Source organism: Mastigoproctus giganteus, chromosome 1 (genome assembly GCF_048544385.1).
Source record: "Mastigoproctus giganteus isolate SK-2022 chromosome 1, ASM4854438v1, whole genome shotgun sequence".
In the NCBI taxonomy this organism is placed as follows: domain Eukaryota; kingdom Metazoa; phylum Arthropoda; class Arachnida; order Uropygi; family Thelyphonidae; genus Mastigoproctus; species Mastigoproctus giganteus.
In genome coordinates this window covers 82,653,554-82,673,093 of record NC_143575.1, presented here as the reverse complement: position 1 = coordinate 82,673,093, position 19,540 = coordinate 82,653,554, and the positions used below count along the sequence as shown (strand labels likewise).

The 19,540-nt window shown below is 36.2% G+C and overlaps 1 protein-coding gene across 1 annotated transcript in view; it reads left to right on the top strand.

Moving 5' to 3' along the window:
* The window catches only part of LOC150090939 (sodium-coupled monocarboxylate transporter 1-like), a 133,333-nt gene that overhangs the window by 77,203 nt on the left and 36,590 nt on the right, over positions 1-19,540 (top strand). The window contains exons 5-7 of the mRNA XM_090378322.1: positions 5,453-5,607; positions 8,365-8,505; positions 11,273-11,402. Of these exons, the coding sequence (XP_090234448.1) occupies positions 5,453-5,607; positions 8,365-8,505; positions 11,273-11,402 (426 nt within the window). The remainder of the gene's footprint in view (positions 1-5,452; positions 5,608-8,364; positions 8,506-11,272; positions 11,403-19,540) is intronic.

The window sequence follows — 19,540 nt, the reverse complement described above, 5'->3', positions numbered from 1 at the left end:
ACAGAAGTTAAACTCACAGGTCTATAATTACTTGTGTCAGCCTTTGATCCTCCTTAGTGAATTGGGGTCACATCTGCACATCTCCAGTCTGTGGGTACCTCCCCTGAGTCCAAGGAAGCTCTCATAATTATGGCTAAGGGTTTGCTTACTTCCTCTGCTGCCTCCTTTAATATAACTGGATAGATCCCATCCACCCCGGGTGCCTTTCTTGTGTTTATCTTCAACAATTTCTCCTCCACTTTACTCTCAGTTATTATAAGATTCTCTAGCTTACTGCTAGAGTTGAATACACCTCTGGCTTTCCCCTCGCTAAATAACTCCTCATGTGTGAATGTCGATGCAAAATATTCATTTAGTTTGTTAGCTACCTGAGCAGGATCATCAACAGTTGACCCATCGATATCAAGTGGACCAATCTGATTCATCCCCTTCCTTTAAGAGTTAAGAGAAAAACAGCAAAGAGTTCTTTACTTATGTAAACATAAGTAAAGAGCTCTTTGCTGTTTTTCTTTGCATCCTTTGCCAGGGATTTCTCGTAATCTGCCTTCGCCTGCCTAACCTCCTTTGTAACTTGGTTACAGATCAACTTGTATCTATCATAGGCTTCTGTGTTAATTTGTATGTATCCCATGCATGTTTCGTCTCTGCCATATGCCTCATCAGTTCATCTGATATCCATTTAGGGATAAACCTTGAACAATATTCCTTGGTTGGTATGTAAAGCCTAGTAGCTTCCATGATAAGTTCTTTGAATGCTTCCCATTTTGAATTTGCTGTTGGTAACATCATCAGTTAGTCCCACTGTATAGAATTTAAATACTGTCTCAGTCCATCGTAGTCGCTTTTACGAAAGCAATAACCCTTCCCTTTACCCCTAATGGTAGTTACCTCTTTGAGTAAATCCCACTTCAGCACACTGTGATCACTGCCACCTAGTGGTTCATTTATATCTGCAGATTCTTAATGCATGAAGAATCACTGCTGATAATCAAATCAAGTGTATTTCTCCCTCTAGCTGCCTCCCGAACATGCTGATGTAGAAAACAATCATCCAATAAATCCACAAAAGCCTTGCTAGTGTGTGAGTGACCAGCCCCCAAATTCCAGTCAATATCTGGGAAATTAAAATCCCCCATTATAAGACTCTGATTTACTGGCCCACTCTATTTCTCTGTACAGTTTCTTATTATACTCATCAGAGTCATTAGGCCTATAGCACACTCCTACTTTCAATTTTGATCTCCCAATGATTATGTCACACCAAACTGACTCGACACTGCACTGTCCAGCGATGTCCCCTGGCTTCACTTCCTTGGATTTTATGTATTTCTTAACTAATAGCATAACCCCTCCCCCCTTCCTATCCTGTCTATCCTTTCTGTAGACGTTGTACTCCCCAGATTCCAGTTCTGCATTCCTTATATCTGTGTGACACCAAGTCTCTGATATCCCAACAATATCTGCCTTTGATGTTTTGAGCAATACCTCAAGTTCATCAAATTTATTTACTAAACTCCTAGCATTGGTGTTCACGCAAGTATACATGCACCAATTTCTATTCTTAGCTACCCTAACACAACCCATGTGTTTACTTGTACCGCAATGACTCCCAGCGGTCTCTGAAATATCCTGAATCTTGTTTTTCAGGCTTCTGCTCATTCCAATAGAAGCAGTGCAAGAATCTCTTTCACCTCTGCCAGTGGCTACTGTTAATCTATTCATCTTTGTATCCCCCCAATCTAGCAGTTACCGTCCCACCTAACACTGCCTCGATAGCATCAGCAAATATTCTTGCACCCTTTCTATTTAAGTGTATCCCATCCCTGTAGAAGCAATCTCTCCTGTTAACAAGTACAGTCTAGGCTGAAAAAAATTCTACCCCTTGAGCCTTGCACAATCTTTCCAGGGGCGAATTGATCGACAAGGCTCTCATCATATACTCCCTCCTATCGTGTCTGGGCAGAATTGCAGACACTTTCAAATTCAGCCCTATTTCACGGCTTTTTTTTCAACAGTGACCTGTACTTGTTAAGCAATTCTGCCGGTCTCCTACTCTTGATAGCATTAGTGCCAACGTATACAACTATATCACCTTTTGTGCCCTTAAAAGATGATATCTGCTCTACAACGTCATCAACCTTTGCCCCTGGCAGACATACCCTGGTCCTGTTCCACCTATCCTTTTTACAAAGCATGTTCCCCGTTTCCCTGACAATCGAGTCACCAACAACTACTAGTTCCTTTGGGACCAACGCATTCTGCCTTGGGGGTTGCCGCTGTGTTTCACGATGACCAAGTGCAAGCTCTGGCGTTGATGTGGGCAGCTGAGAACTTGATGGGCCCCTCAATTTAGTTCCTTCGAGGGCATCCACCCTGTCCTTCAAGCTCTCATATAGGCCCATAAGAACGCTGAGTTGTTGCCTGATTTCGATACACTCCTTGTATCGCGCGCACACAAAGACATCCCCCATAGCAATATCATGTCCCGTACCTGAATGATCCACAAACATCATGCAAGCTGTGCATTTTAGAAGGCTGTGATTCAGAAGGCAACTGCCCCCCCTCAGTTCTCCTCTGAGCCACAGCACTTCCATTAGCTTGAGCCTTTTGTTTTGCTGCTCTGGTCTGAGTCATGATTACTTTTAATTTAAATAAAATTTCAATTTCAGTTTATAACCCTAACTTATCTCCCAACACAGTTATAACGGGATATATATTTTTTAGTGTCAAGTATTAATTATCTCCGAGTTCCCTTTATATGACTTCCGTATCAGTTATGTATTAATTAATTATGTTACGTTTGTAATCTAAGTCGGTATATGTATTTAGTTAAAAGTGCAATTTAAATGCCAACGAAGTTCAACGAGTTTAATAGATTTTACCGATCGCTGAAAATATTATAACCTATACTATACAAACGCTATCTAGGTTCGATATATAACGATCGTATGACAAAGGCGGGAAGTTACGGACGGTAATCTATGGACACTTAAGTATTAATTAACTTTCAAATCTCGCTGTCTCAATTCAGAATAAACTAACGATCCTTACTAGGTTTATAAGCTACTTACAAAAAATAATTTGATGTAAAAAATATTCAATAAGCGGCTAAATATGGCTAAAAAACTTCTCGTTCAGCGGAATTGTAACTTGTAACACGTGGATTTGATACCCTTACCGATACTTTTATGCAATTACAAGGCCGAGTAAAGAATAAATTAATCAGAAATTTCTGATTAATCACCAGATTAATCAGAAATATCACAAAATAATGCTATACTACTAAATTTAAATCAAAAGTTTTAGAAAAACAATAATTTCAAATCAATAAATAAGAAAAATCCACTTAGCGGCTTTTGAACATGTCTGGCCCCTACTAGCCTCGTCAGCAGACCTCCTAATGGGAGAAAAGAAAGGTTTAAAGCAAGATAAGACCGTAACACAGATTTCTAAACGCAATCGACGACTTACTGCACCTAAAATCAGATCTCAGTTCAATAGGAACAGAGAAACTCCCGTGTCTACATTCACTATAAAACTTAATCTTAAACAAGCTGGACTTCATCGTCGTGTCGCGGTCCAAAACCCTTATTAAAACCGGAAAATCGAAAGAAACGGTTGGCTTGGGCTAAAAGCCATCAACGTTGGACAAATGAGGAGTGTAAAAACGTACTAGGGACGAATGAATCCAAATTTTTGGATGTAAGTGTAGAGTTTATGTGAGACGATCGGCTAAAGAAATCTCGTGATCTGGGGTTGTTTCTGGAGTGCGTGATTGTCAGAATTGAAGGATTTTAAGGAAAAAGCGCTACAAAAACATTCTTGAACATAATGCAATATCTTCTGTACTTCGACTTTATGGAAGAAATTTTATATTACACCAAGACAAAGACCAGAAATTTTACATTACAACAAGACGATGACCCAAAAAACAGCTCTAGGCTGTGTAGGGACTCTCTAGCAACTAAACAACAAGAGGGGGTGGGATATTACAAATTATGGTGTGGCCACCCCAATCATCTGATTTAAACCCAATAGAGCTTTTATGGAATCGTCCAGACTAGTGGTTCTCAATCTTTTGTCAATCAAGTCATACTTGAAGTAAAAGGACGCATATTCATGGCAAGCCTAAATAGTGATTACTATTGAACTCAATGGAGTTTTTACTAATCTCGCGGCACATGTGGAAGGGGACAAGGCACGCTGATCTAGATACATCCGGTTCGTGAAGTCTGCTCATCTCCACAAAATTTATGAGAAACCTTGCAGAATGCTCGGAATAATGTTAGTAAAGACACTATTATAAAAATTAATCGCCAAAATGCCACGTCTGTGTAAGGCAGTAATAAAATCTCGTGGACATTTTGATGAAAAATCAATATAGTTTTTAATATTAATCATTTCAATGTTTTGCTGTAAATTTTTCAATGCTTAATTAAATACTGAATACTTAATAAAAAGCTTAAAATACATTGTAGTGTTTTGTTTTTCATATTAAACCTTAAATTATCATTGCTAATTTAAAAAAAAAATAACGAAAACTGTTGTCATACGTTGTAATTCCAAACTTTTAAGGGGAGGTTGTATAACCGTCACCCTTCACAGCCTGTCGGCTAATGATTCTACATAAATATGCAAAATTTCCAGGAAGTGAGTTGCAACAAGATAGCGAATCTTGGTATGTGGAATCATAAAATAGGTAATTAATGCAACTAATATTATATAAATTATGATTCTAAGCGTTGCAATAAAGATTCTTCTTCTTCTTCTTCTTAATGATTGTACATGAATTTCTCTTCCATGAAATAACGGTATGCCCTTCCGGGCACTACTCCAAGAGTTGATCGCCTGTATCCTGAGTAGACACTAGCGATGATCAGAAATTTAACAAAATTAGAAATGGAGAACAAAAATATAAATAACTGATTCTGAATAATCAGATATATTGACTAGTATTCTTTGTAATATATTACAGATTTATATCCTTCAATGTTGATGAAACGTTTCCTAATTTCGCCTTTAGTGGTTTCAGAAAACAACTATAAAACAGCTGATTTATAGAACGTCTTAATGTACCGTTATGTTTTCGACTAAATAATCTGATAATTAAACCTACTTCCTTACTGATTTAAAACTCAGATGTTGGTAAAGAAAATATAAGAATAGTAGGAGATTTAAATGTTTTTCCTGACAATCCTGCAAACAGAAAGGTGGTGCGTTTAACTCGCAATGCTTATTGCTATTATTATTATTAAGTCGATTACATAACGGTACATTAAGAAGCTCTATAAATCAGCTAAGTCTCGCAATGTATTTAAACATTTTAAGTACAATAACTATTTAAAAATTGTAATCTTTTAATTTAAAATAGGAAAAAGCTGATATTATTATCTAAAATATAATATATACGATGTATATATATATTATGGATGAACGTTGCATATTCTTTTAGGGCGGAATTAAAGCAGTAGTCTGGACTGATCTCTTCCAAATAGTCATGATGTTTATTTCTATGTTTGCTATTGTCATCAAAGGGGCTATCGATGTTGGAGGATTCGATTACGTGTGGCAAAAGAACATGGATGGTGAACGTATTGAATTCTTCAAGTAAGTAAATACAGCGCTGTTTCTAACATTCTACTTATAAAGGAAAGAAAATTGAGCTTGCGGATATGAAATAAATAATAAGCTGTGAAGTAATTGGGTAGAAAGAGGTTATTTAACTTATTAATATTTTTAATTATTAAATTTTCCAAATTCAATTTATATACGTATTTTAAAATATTTGTTCAATTTTTATATAAGGGAAAAGCTAAACCAACGAGGAAATTAGGCTAGAGGAAAGCAAAAAGAAATCTTTATTACATGCCTATTTCAATAAAGGACCTGAATTAAAGGAAATAAGTGAGAATATTCGATGAATAATGAAATTGGAAAATTATTTCAGTCTTTGATCCCCATTTGGATTTAAAGTTGGCTCGAATACTGCCAACGTAGCCGAGTGGTCAGGGGCGAGAGTGCAGTAGCACACGCCCTTTGAGTAGACCGGGGTTCAACCCCCCCCCCCGGACTGCTAAATACGTTCGATCTACCAACCCCCACTGGACCAGCGTGGCAGATTATGGTCCAGTTCCCTCAACATGAATTGTTGAGAAGTGGATTGACAATGCATCCTTCAGTAGATTGATAATGGCTGCAATTTACTTTACCTTAGAATACTGCCAGTACGTTTCAAACTTTCTGCTTTTTCAGTCAAAAAAGTAAGGGAATGTGTTGAAAGTGATGTTATATTCTTGCAGGTGATTCGAATGATTAATTTGTTATACATGTTAAAAAAGTATACCAGAAGCATTCTTCAACAAGATTTATCATAAATTCCAAGTGTGACTGTTTTACTTAATTTATTAGATGCTCATTTTATTCAGGTATTTTGCCCTCTTCTTTTACAAAGAGATTGTTAAATATTATGACATTATTATCCATTGCAAAACTAAAATTTCTCAATAAGAAAAAAGTTGTACAACTGCAAGTAATCAATGAGGCACGTCCATGATTGACTGATTAAGACTATACTTTTTGCCGTCGTTGGTAGCACAGTTTGTAGGATCGCCGTCCTCCCCAAACCGCGTGAAAAATACCCGAGTTCGAGTCCCGTCGATGATGGAAGCAATTTTTATGGGCATTTTTCACAACCTGATTGAGTTAGTCGGTCTCAGGCGAGGGTAGAATGGGTCTTTTTCAGCAAACTCGTGTTTTTCGTTCAGCAAACAGAAAATCATAATCCTATAGAAAGATTGCTTCAAACAAATTATCACATATATTATTAAGAATGTCTAATCAGCCGTTATGGAATACGTGTTGATTCGAAACCAAAATTATTTTATGTCAATATGAAAAAAAAAAGTGTCTGATGCTAACTGTAATTGAATACACTAAGCGTATATGACCAAAACTTTATTAAGATAAAGTAAAATAAAATTAAATTAATCAGGCTAAAATTTTTAATGTAAAACTAAAAATGCACTCACAACTGTTGATTTAAAAGCGATAAAAACAAGTATAATTAAAATGCATGAAATTAAAATATACACTAAATATTACAAAATAAAAGCGATAAAAACAACGCAGTAGCTTTAAAAAGCGACCGCCGCCTTTATCAACGGTGAAACTTTATGTCACAGCACATCCTTAGATAACATTCGCAGGATCGGCACGTGTTACTGAAGGAGCATGAGAGGAGAACCAACAAATTTCTCCAGGCAAGGCTGTTGATTTCGCATAGGTATTGGCACCAGAAATGGCTCGAGAGTTTGCGGATTTATTTTCGAAACTTAATACAATAAATAAATACAGTATTTATTAATTTCTCATATGTGTTTCAATTTTTGCATGTGTATCATTAATTATGAGCGTGAATATGTATTAATTATGAGTGTGAATATGAATATGAATATATATGAACTGTGTGTTCATGAACGGGTTAGTAATCTCAATCTTATGGCAGAAGGCTGCGAGACAATTCTAGCTGATAAACAGGAGAACCTCTTGGCTTTCCAAGCCTTTGCAACTGCAATATTTCTTAGGCGGAAGACTCTTCTGCATCTGGAAGCCTTGGATTTGTAATGCGACTTGAGTCTGCTATATCCACTGCAACTCCAGCTCCTTGTGCTCAATTACCTAAAGTTCTGTGATATCATGGAGGCTTCAGTCTGCTATATCCACTGCAACTTCAGCTCCTTGTGCTGGAATTTCTGCTCTCGGCAGCTCCTGGCGCTGGTATTTCTCTTCTCGGCAGTTCCTAGCGCTGCTGGCTTTCCAACAGACTGTGAACAGATGCAGATCTTTCCAATGAAGTTTGTACTTTGTCCGAAATTTAATTATATGTATATTTTATTTTTTATGTAATTTGATTATTTTTCAATTTGTTCAAAAAACCTCCCTGCCCAAGTACAGGGAGGGAAAAACTCGACATTCGGAACTAGAACAAATCATCCAAAATACAAACAAGTGCAAAAAAAGACAGTGGGATCACAAAATAAATTATAAAGAACAAATAAATTTACGAATAAAATATACTTTATTATTCGTAATTTTATTTTATTTTATTCATAATTCGTAATTTTATTTTTCGAGTTCCTTGATTTAATCCAATAGAATAAGGATTACAGCAAACACTATAGTCTATATATTAAAATTTAACTACTTATTACAATCATCACTTCAAGAATAATTAAACCATCTTATCCTCAGAGAGTTTGAAATTGGAGATTTCAACTTTCAAAGAACTGAAATCTTCAAATGAAAATTCTGCAATGAAGTATCTGAATCAGAGTTTATTTTTATATACATTTTGTTACTTTTCAGCTTCGACCTAGATCCCACAGTTCGGCACACAGTCTGGGGTTTAGCAATTGGTGGTTACTTCAACTGGGTTGCCACTTACGGATGCAATCAAGCAATGATTCAAAGATATTTAACGTTGCCATCTCTCAAAGCAGCTCAAATGTAAGTTGAAGACTTTTAAATATATTTCTCATCAACCAAACTTTTATCCACTGTAAATTATTTTTTAAAAAATATTTACTAATATTTAAAAAGAAAGTGTAATTACAAAGCATTACAAGAAAATGGCTTTAGGCTAAAAAACATACCAACAATAAGCAAAAACTGTATATGTCATACAACGAAAAATTTAAGATTTTTCACGGGTAATTCAGGGTGGCGAAGGCATACATAGACGCAATGAACGTTGAGGTATAAACAGTGACACTTCAGGTGAATTAGGTATACGGAAGAATATGCTGTTATTTTCATTTTTGAAAATCATCACAGTCAAAAAGACCAATGTTTATCTTAAGCTAACGGTTGTATCGCTTTAAGTGATATAAAAGAAGGACATAAAAGAAGAGCGTATTGTTCCTGAATGGCATCTACCGAAAGTTCTGACTCGAATAGCGGGAACTAATGTTGTTCTTGTCGTCGGAAAGATAACAAATATCTCGAACCCCTGATATACATAGATTGAATGGCAAATGGAGCAGAAGGAATTAAATACAATATATTATTACAATTGATTTCTTGTGAAAATATAATATTGGGATTTCAGAACAGCAGAGTGCAGTGATGTCCAACTAGAGGCCCGCGAGAGTGTTCTATTTCCCACAGTAGGAGTATGTGCTGATGCTTTCTCTTTAAAAAAAGGCATTGGATCATTATGGAAACACTTTACGAAAAGTGCTTACTGAATAATGCGTGTATTTTTTAAATTTTTTTCTCATGACATATAGTAAATAAATTTTTATAAGACCCAATTTCCTTAATTTTTTTCAATATTACGATAAATTAAATGTAAATAACCTTCAGCTTAGTTTTCTCCCAAAACAAAAGCTCACAAAAATTGTAAAACAATTATTACATCAACCCAAGCTCGATTTCGAACTATCTAAAAAGAAAACTTGCTTCTTGTCCAAATTATAGTCCTGTCTCTAGCCTTTTGTCAAAGCTATTATGGTTGCAACTTCTGTCAATCTACACTTCCATCTCGATCACACCCAATGGTTCTATCCTAAGCTAAAGATAAAGCTAACTTATTAGCATCCTACTTTTTCTTCTTACTCTTCTTTCAATAACCTTGGCATCAAGATCTGAAAAATCTTAATGCCAAGAAAGCTCTTGGTTTGCATTAGGCTCTACTCTACTCGTTCTCAAAACCTATGACCTGCTCTTTTATGTTGCCTCTTTACACGTTCTTATTCTTTTAAACTATCTAGAAATCTCCCATCTGGTCAATGATTGCCAATATGGATTTCGTCAGCTTCAATCTACTGGCCAATATATGATCATCAGTGTCGATCATATATTGGCTTACGTTACTCATCTTTGGATAAATTGTATGGAAAATTTTGGCGAAACTCAAGTAGTTGCTCTTGAAATTTCTAAGGCTTTTGATTGTATTTGAATACAGCTCTTCTAAACAAGCTCCAATCTTATGGATAGCCGACTGCTTTTTGCAACTGGGCATCCAGTTCTCTCTCACTCTCTGACTGCTACTACGGATGACAGCAGATGGCTCTCTGTCTGCTAAGTTGTCAACTAATGCTGGTGTTCCACAGGGTTCCATTCATTCTCTTACTCTTTTCCTTTTACATATTAATTACCTTCTACTGATTAGAAATCCTATCCACAGGCTTGTTGATGACAGCGCATTACATTCCACCTTCCATTTGGAGAAACCTTGCACAAACAGCTTCAACTTTTAAATAACCGCCACCAGTTTCTTAAATGCCAATCTCCGAATAAGCTGAGATTTGGAGCTGCTAATTGAGCGTGCGCTCTGACCAGGGTCAGAGCGCACACTCAATTAGCAGCTCCATGTTTTGTGGTGTGTGTGTTAGTGTATGTTTTGTGAAGTATTATGTATTCGTAGTTGAGGAAGAGACCCACATAGTATCGAAAGCTTCTGTAAGTATTTTATTTTATTTTATCAAAAGAAGCGAGCGCAGCGAGCAGGGGGGAAAGCCCCTTAGTTTACATTATTAAATTAATTTTTGAGCCATAATTGCCCAGTCAGCAATAAAATAAATTAGAAGTCAATCGTTTTACCCAATTATATTTTATTGAATAAATTATACATTTTGGTATATTATATTTAACAAATATTAAATATATAAAAATATATTTTAAAATATTATTAAATATATAAAAATATATTAAAAAATTTGCAAGATAAAAAATTTTGTCTTGCAAATTTTTCTTTCTTCCTGCACTAATTATATTTCAATTATACAAATATTTAAAAACTTTATAAGATGCTTAAAATATTATAAAAAGTATTTATAATATTGACAAAGTTATTTATATGTAAATAACATAATGGAATTAATGGTTTTTATATTAAAAATTGATTTCTGAAAGTGTTTTCTATTAATATCTGCATTATGCGCTGGAATGATAAACAAAAAAAAAACCACATTTTTCGATTTCCGAAGTCTTATTTTACAGTATTAACTTCTAATACTAAATATTTAAACAAATAAAAAATGTTTATGAAAAATTAAATGAAGATAAATAGAATATATGCACACAGATTTTCAAATATTCAATTTACTAGGTTCGGTTCTCTTTTTGTTACTACTCCTGCCACCTAATTATCTCAATGAAACGAGAAAAGGGAAAATTAGCAGTGTTTGCCCATGTTAATTGTAAAACTACTCGATATAATAAACTTATCCATCTGTTATTTTATTTTATTTTATTATCTTTTTTTTTCCAGCACTATTTGGTTGAATCTGCCTGGCTTATTTTTACTATTACTTGTGAGTGGCACCGCTGGACTCGTCATTTTCGCAAAATATTTCGATTGCGACCCCATTCTAACAAAACAAGTAGCATCTCCTGATCAAGTATGATTTGTATATTTTGTATGTATTAATTTGAATGCAATTTGGATAATATCTGAACGTAAATGTGAGAAATCTATTTCTCCAATATTTCATTCTAGATTTAATATGCGGTGATGGAAGTTCCAACTCACTTCATTATCTCTGTATACATTAAAAATGTTTTCAGCCTAATGATTTTTATTCGAGCCAATGGGAGAAGAGGGCGAGGCAATTACGCCACTACAAATGCAATTAATTATTGACCACTGTCTCCATAACGTTCACCAACCTCGTGCACTTGCTTCGCTGTCTAACATTTGATGTGACATACTAACGTTTTTTGTATATTTGTAAATACAGTAATTTAGTATTTTGTAAATATTTTAAATATTTGTATAGTTTGGAAATATTCAATTAAATATTTTAGTCCTGCTCTTTGAGATGCAACAATATTCCTAATGCATCATGAAATTCGAAGCAAAAGGCCTTTTCTTAAGTGACCTATGTAAACGCAGGTGAATAATTACATTGTGATATTTATTCCACCATGAGAATTCCGCGCACTACAAATACACAGGTAAATAATATCGATCATAGTGACATAGTGTTTTTTGTCTGGCGGCACCGGGGATCTTCCCCCAACTCCACGTGTTTACTCTGTGTAGAATACAATAATCTTCATAAAGCCAGGGTGTGTGTTAGTGTGTGTTTTGTGAAGTATTAGTGTGGGTTGTGTTGTTCTTCTGGTCACTTAGCCTTGGGGACCTGTGTACAGCCACTAACATCCTCGGTTTCCATCACTTCCCCGGGAGGCGGGCCAGAACACATTAGGAGAGAAGAGAAGACAGCTCTGGCGGGGTTAATCCTGGTGTAGCCTAGGCATCCAAGGAGAGCCCAAAAAAAAAAAAAAAAAAAAAGAAAGAAAAAAAATTTTATTGGAAAAGAGATAAGTGTCAAGTGTAAAGTGTGTTATTGTCATACCATACGGCACCAGGGGTTTCCCCTATCTCAGCGTTGCTCTCATTGTGGGTGTACCAGTTCTCTGGGAAATTCCAGAGATTTAAAAGTGTGCAGGAGTTGTTCATGTGTAGTGTCGTGTACCGTTGTTCATCTAATCGGGTTCCTGGTCTGCCGCCACGGCGCGTTAGTGGGGCAACGTTAGGCCTCAGCAGGGGTCTAGGCTAAATGACCAGATGAATACACACACACACACACACACACACACACACACACACACACACACACATATATATATATATATATATATATATATATATATGCACATGTACAATTATATATATGGGAAGATACAGTAAGGGGACCCTAGCACAGGACGCCCAACCTGGTCCAGAGGGTGGTGGAGTGAGCTACCACGCAAAAGGGAGTAGGGGCCACCCATGGTGAGGGAAGGAAACTCAACCACCCCAGGTGGTAGGAATAAAAGAACATAGAGAAAGAGTTTCTTATGGTGGAGCGTGCTTTTTGCAGCTCTTCTGTCCCACACTGGCCTGGGGGTTACCCTAATGGCCAGTGTCAGCATCCCACACCATGCCAGCTAGGAAAAGTTACAGCATGGTGTCAGCTTGGATAACCATGAGGCCTCTGAGGGCCTGCCTAGCCATCAGTCTGTCCAGTGAAGAGGCTAAGATAGAACATGCAATTAATAATAACTTTCATTCACTCAACCTTCACACAATTTTACTTTTTCTAGTTTTTTCTTTCACTTTCTATTTTCTTTTATATATTAGATTAGATATCGATCAGTGAGTTCGACAGGTGCCTTTTACGTACAAAAGATTTGACTTACTCCGTCTTACCTCTAAATATTAAGTAGAAATGCGTGAGCGGGGATTGGCGAGCAAAGCGAGAAGGGGACGAAGCCCCCTAGTTATTAATGAAAACATTTAAACAGGTTTCCCTGCATAGTATAAAAAGTCTGTTTATACTGCTCGAAGTTATACTGTTTATGGAAAAAAAGTAGTGGTAAATAGCTGTTTTTATGTGCAGCTTCATTTAAAGCAGTTTCATCACTAAGGATTTTTATAAAAAAATAAAAAGTGAGTTATTTTTCTTATAAAGCTTTTAGTAAAACGAAAGTTCGCTAGTTAAACTAGCCAACGTTCCTAATCTGAAAATTCTTAAAGTTTTAAAAATAAGTTCTTAAACAAATTGTAAATGTGGTGATTCCTTTTTTAATATCAGATATATCAGAAATAAAGTGTTCTTTATTGTCAGTTATGGCATCCTACATATAGTACTTATATGCAGGATGTATAACGTACTACAACCTGTACCTGTACAACCAGAATACAAAGCAACAAACGCAACTTGTCAAGAACGTCAGCAAGAGACGTAACTGAAAAAGAATACAACTTATCGTCAGCAAAACAGAGCAAGCCTTCTTCAATTAAACTTTTGGATTGTGTGTTCTGAGAGTACTTATTTTTAAGGAAGATCGACAGTCCATTAGATCTTTCTTCCGCTGTTCTAATGCAACTTCCACACCTGTTCTATTCATAACGAGGGTGGCACATATGCTGTTGCATAGTAGTACGTGGGGAAAATAAGAAGCGTTTATTAGAAAAAATGATAATACAAAAAATGAAATTTTTCGATAATAGCATAAAATATTTTGCTCTATTAAAAATATTGGAAATTCTACACACACACACACACTGGCCAAAAAAACACGATTATATGATCATTATCATTGATCATAATTATGATCATTATATGGGCGTAAATAGTAACATGTCAAACATCAAATTGATCCGTGCAATATAACGTGATCAATAACGTGCAGTGCCTTTAACACGTATGCAGTTAAAGGAGGTTAAAAGGAGTTAGATCACTAAGTTATCAGAAGTTGGTCGTGATGCCTGAACGGCTGGATGCTGTTGGTAACAATGGGTAATGGAAGGTACAGTACTCAAACACGTCACCGCGGTGCTGAAGGCAATCAGAACGGACGAATCCAGGGAATTCGTCAATTAGCGGCAAGAAACAGATTTGTCACAATCTGCCAGGTTTCCAACGTCGTAATACAATCCCTATCTGCAAGTAAAACATTCATTAATGCTTAATACTCTGCTTTGCTAAAAGAAATCACCATCTATTAGGTTTTTTGGCTGTAAACGATGCCTTTAAATACTGATATCTCATTATATCAGTATTTAAAGAGTGCGCAAGTGTGATGCCTTTCATCACACTTGCGCCATCAAATGTCTCAGCAACCAGTTTCTGAGTATTTCCTTAGAAATTATGTCTGATCTAGAATGCACTTCGATATTCCGTCAGCCGTTTGGTTTTCCGGAGTGAAAAAACCCCTAAAAACGCTCCAAAATGTGTCCATTCAGTTCATATCTCAGAACAATTACCATTTGTATATGTTCCGAAACATGTTGTGTCATCAGCCATGACAGCTATGAATGAAGCTTCTTTAAGTTCTCTTTTTATTTCATCCTGGCATGGCGCTTCCGTAGCCAGGTGGGCAGGAGCAACAGTGCGTAGCACATGCTTCTCGATTAGACCGGGGTTCGAGCCCGAAACCACCAAATACGGAGGATGCGGAAAGGTCAGGGAATTACCGCATATCCCCGGAGCTGCCTGACAATAAAGGAACCAGAGTAGCATGCTTTCTGTAAAAAGAAATATGTATTTTGCTCCTAATGTTTACTGGGCGTGGCATCTTCAAAATACTCTCCTGATTTTAGAAATACCAACTTCTCCGCAATGCTTAGAAACTTTGCGGAAAGTCATTTCTGGAACTCCTTTCAGAAGAGCCGTCACATCCTCTGGATGTGTTCAGGTGATTGAAAATGAGATCCTTTCATGGAGAATATCAGTTTTTAGCACATAAAAAGTGGAATGGGGAGGGATCAAAACAGTTTTTCTCGATATTCCAAGACTTATTATTTTTATTTTAGTTTATTTTATTTCTGGCCAAAAAATAAGAACGAGTAGGGCCATCCCACAAAGCAGAGCTGAATGACCTCTGTGGGAAACAGCTTTATAATGACCACTACCAGTAAATATGTCAGTGATATATATATATATTTTTTTTCTTATTTTAGTCGGCTTACTTTATTTTCAGACGTCATATATAAATAAATAATATTATTAATAAGATACTAGGGGGCTTCGCCCCCTGCTCGCTTTGCTCGCCATCCCCCACGCACGCTTTTCTACATAATATGTAGAGGTAGGACGGAGTAAGTCAAATCTTTTCTACGTAAAAGACACACCTGTCAAAACGCACTGATCGATAACTAATCTATTTTTAAAAGAAAATAGAAAGTGTAAGAAAAAACTATAAAAAGTAAAATTGTGTGAAAGTTGAGTGAATGAGTTATTATTAATTGCATGTTATTATTATTATTATTATTATCATCAGTTTATTTCTCTTAGGAGAACACCCGGTTACAGCCACTGGCTAGAGGGTGATTATACATATACAACTATGTTACAAAATATACATCTATGTTACAATTATAAAACACATGAAATACATAATATCTGATTTACAAGTACACTTTATCTGGAATATAGAATATTTGAGTTATTAATTACTCGCAAAGGCTTTTACTACTGTAAACTGGTAAGAACATAATACCGTGACAATTGAAGCATACCTTCTGCTTAAACACACACAAGTGGGAGTTTGACCATATTTACAGCCAAACAACGTACAGCATATGAAACAACAGGAATGAACGCGATACAGCAAAATAAAAATTTGAAAGTTCAATTTTCCAGCAGTCGTCTTCTTCTGTGGGGATTAGAGTTGTGTAGGTAGGACAATCCTGACACCTATTTCTTGATGAGGTCGGGTTTCCTAAAGCCCACTGGCTCGTGCCTGTTCTATCTTAGCCCCTTCAGTGGACAGACTGGTGGCTATGCAGGCCCTCAGAGCCCTCATGGTTATCCAAGCTGACACTATGCTGTAGATTTTCCTAGCTGGCATGGGATGCTGACACAGGCCAGTGTGGGACAGAGTTGCAAAAGCACGCTCCACCATAGGCTGTTATTTTTTGGTTTTTAGGAGCATTAGCAACTAAGGCCATATTGCTCCGGGATATGCGGTGGTCATTCCCTGAATGACCTTTCCGCATCCTCCGTATTTGGTGGTGACGGGCTCGAACCCCGGTCTAATCAAGAAGCGTGTGCTACGCACTGCTGCTCCTTCCCACCTGGCTACGGAGGCGCCCGCTCCACCATAAGAATCTCTTTCCCTGTGTTCTTTTATTCCTACCACCTGAGGTGGTTGAGTCTCTTTCCCCAATCCCCTTCTCCCACCCTGGGTGGACCTACCCCCTTTTGCGTGGTGGTTCACCCCACCCTCTGGACCAGGATGGGCGTCCTGTACCAGCGGTCACCTTACTGTTTCCCCTTTCAAATCAGGCGAGCGCCTCAACTATTGCCCCTCCTCTGTCCTCTGCCCCTTTTATCCCACCCTCTTCTTATCTCCCCATTATCTCCTTTCCAATATTTTTTTTTTCTTTTTTTGGGGGGGGGGCTTTCCTTGGATGCTTAAACTACACCACGATTCATCCCGCCAGAGCTTTCTTCTCTCCTAATGTGTCCTGGACCGCCTCCCGGGGCGGTGATGGAAACTGGGGATGTTAGTGGCTCTCAACAGGCCCCCAGGCTGAGTGGACAGAGGAACACCACAACCCATACTAATACTTCACAAAACACACACTAACACACACACACACCCTGGCCTTATGCAGAGTATTGTATTCTACACAGAGGAAAACGCGGAGATGGGGGAGACTCCCGGTGCCGCCAGACAAAAAACATTATGTCACTACGATCGATATGTAATCAGGAAATGACCTACGTAATTATTTACCTCTGCATTTGTAATGCGCAAAATTCTCAGTGACCTATGTAATCGCAACTGCGTTTACATAGGTCACTTAGGAAAAGGCCTTTTGCTTCGGGTTTCATAATGCATGAGGAATACTGTTGCATTCCAAAGAGTAGCACTAAAATATTTCACTGAAATATTTGCCAACTGTACATATATTTAAAATATTTACAAAATACTAAATTATTGTATTTACAAATATACAATATTCATTAATATACAAAAAACGTTATAATGGAACATCAAATGTTAGACAAGGAAGCAGGTGCACGATGTTGGGGTACGTTATGGAGGCAGTTGTCAATAATTAATTGCATTTGTAGTGACGTAATTGCCTCGCCCTCTTCACCCATTGGCTCGAATAAATATCACTAGGAGGAAAATCTTTTTAATGTATAGAGAGATAATGTTAAATATAATATAATTAAATAACATAAATAATAAATAAACCCTTTTGTATGTTCACTCAACAATATTAAAAGTGATTACAGATTCGGCAATACTTAAATCTGTTTAGATAGCTGTTTTGAGCTTAGCAAAAAAAATATATTATAATCGCAACTGGATTACAGAATCCTGTCGAAGCGCTTAATTATAAAGTCAAAAACAAATACACTGTATTGCGTTTGAACTTTCTGCGCTAGTTTATTTAAATCCATAAATATGGATAGTATTTTATTATATGGATTTATGGACAGCAACGAATTTAAATTTATTTAGCGTCCACGGTCAGATTTGAACAAACATACCAAGAAAACCTTTATCCACCACGTCATACTACCCTCTGATGGCTGCTTTACCGAGAAGCATAAGCGACGTAGTTTTTAAAAAATCGAGATACCAACAACTAAAAACAAGTGAAAATATAGAAAATTTTAATTTTTCAGAGAAAAATTAATAAATAAATTAATTAGAGTGTTAAAATTTTTAAAAAAATTTAGAACTTTATAATTAAGCGCTTCGACAGGATTCTGTAATCCAGTTGCGATTATAATATATTATTTTTTGCTAAGCTGTAGAACTTTAACTGGTAAAAATAAATTTATGCATTTTGGTTGGCATGCCAATATGTTCACATTCTCGCCCGTGGTCGTGTTGGTCTATCTCGGGCAGCGCAGTAAAAATACATCCAGGACAAACTGGAATTACATGTGAATTTTATTTTATTCACTACCCATGGTCTTCTGTATTTTTAGCCATCACATACAACGATAAAAAAATAACGCTACTGAAATGAGTAATATGTCCACCTTTAGTTATTCAGTATAATACTCTCTTTCAAGTGAAGTATTTTGCCACAGTTGTTATAGAAATAGCAGTTGTCATTAAAAAAAAAAAAAAAAAAAATATATATATATATATATATATATATATTACCTGATCATGTATCAATATTTGTTTCAGCTGACATCAGATTCTGCACATTTGCCTTACCCATATTCGACCATTATCCAAATGTTTCCCCCCACATCTGATGACAGCTGTACCACTTTTTATTTTTAATTTATTTTTTTATTTTTGTTTTATTTGTATTTTACTGTACTAATTGTACTTTACAGTTCACCCAGCATTGGCTATGTAATTCAGCCCATAATTTTCTTAATTCATCATAATTTTTAGGATATTAACATTCTTTTCCCTTTCACATATCTACTACACTTTCTTTTCTACTATCCTCGTCCTTCTAGCTTCTGGTACTCTGTGTAATTTTCACATCCATTTATGCATATTTTATTCAATATATTAATACAAACTTATATATACTCTTGCATCCTTTAATGCTGCTTTGCGCTTTTAGGTGCATCTGTCATACCTGACTTATTAACCTTTCATTAACTGAAAACCTTTTTTCATCGACTGTAACAATTAATATATATTTGTCCGCAACCTGTTCATAAATTTAATTTTCTGCACTTTGATGATATTTAATGGATAGCAATTCGATAAAACCCTTTCGCGTTGCTCATTATGCGTTTCAGCTCTTCAGTATTGCAACTTTGGGGAGGATGGAGGGGATGTTCAAGGGCCCATTTTCATCCCCCCTTCCCAAGATATTCATATATTTTATTATTATCAATTTAAATTATTACAAACATCCTACTGTTAGTTTTATTATTACCTACTTTAAGAGACTATAAAATAAAATAAAAGGAAACTGTGGTTAATTTTACAGGTTAAAAAAGAAGTCGATTTTTTTGTACGTGCAATATTAAATAAATTAACATAGCAGATATACACATTGTATCCCTCAATATGAATTTGTGGTTGCGCCTCTGAAACACTTTTT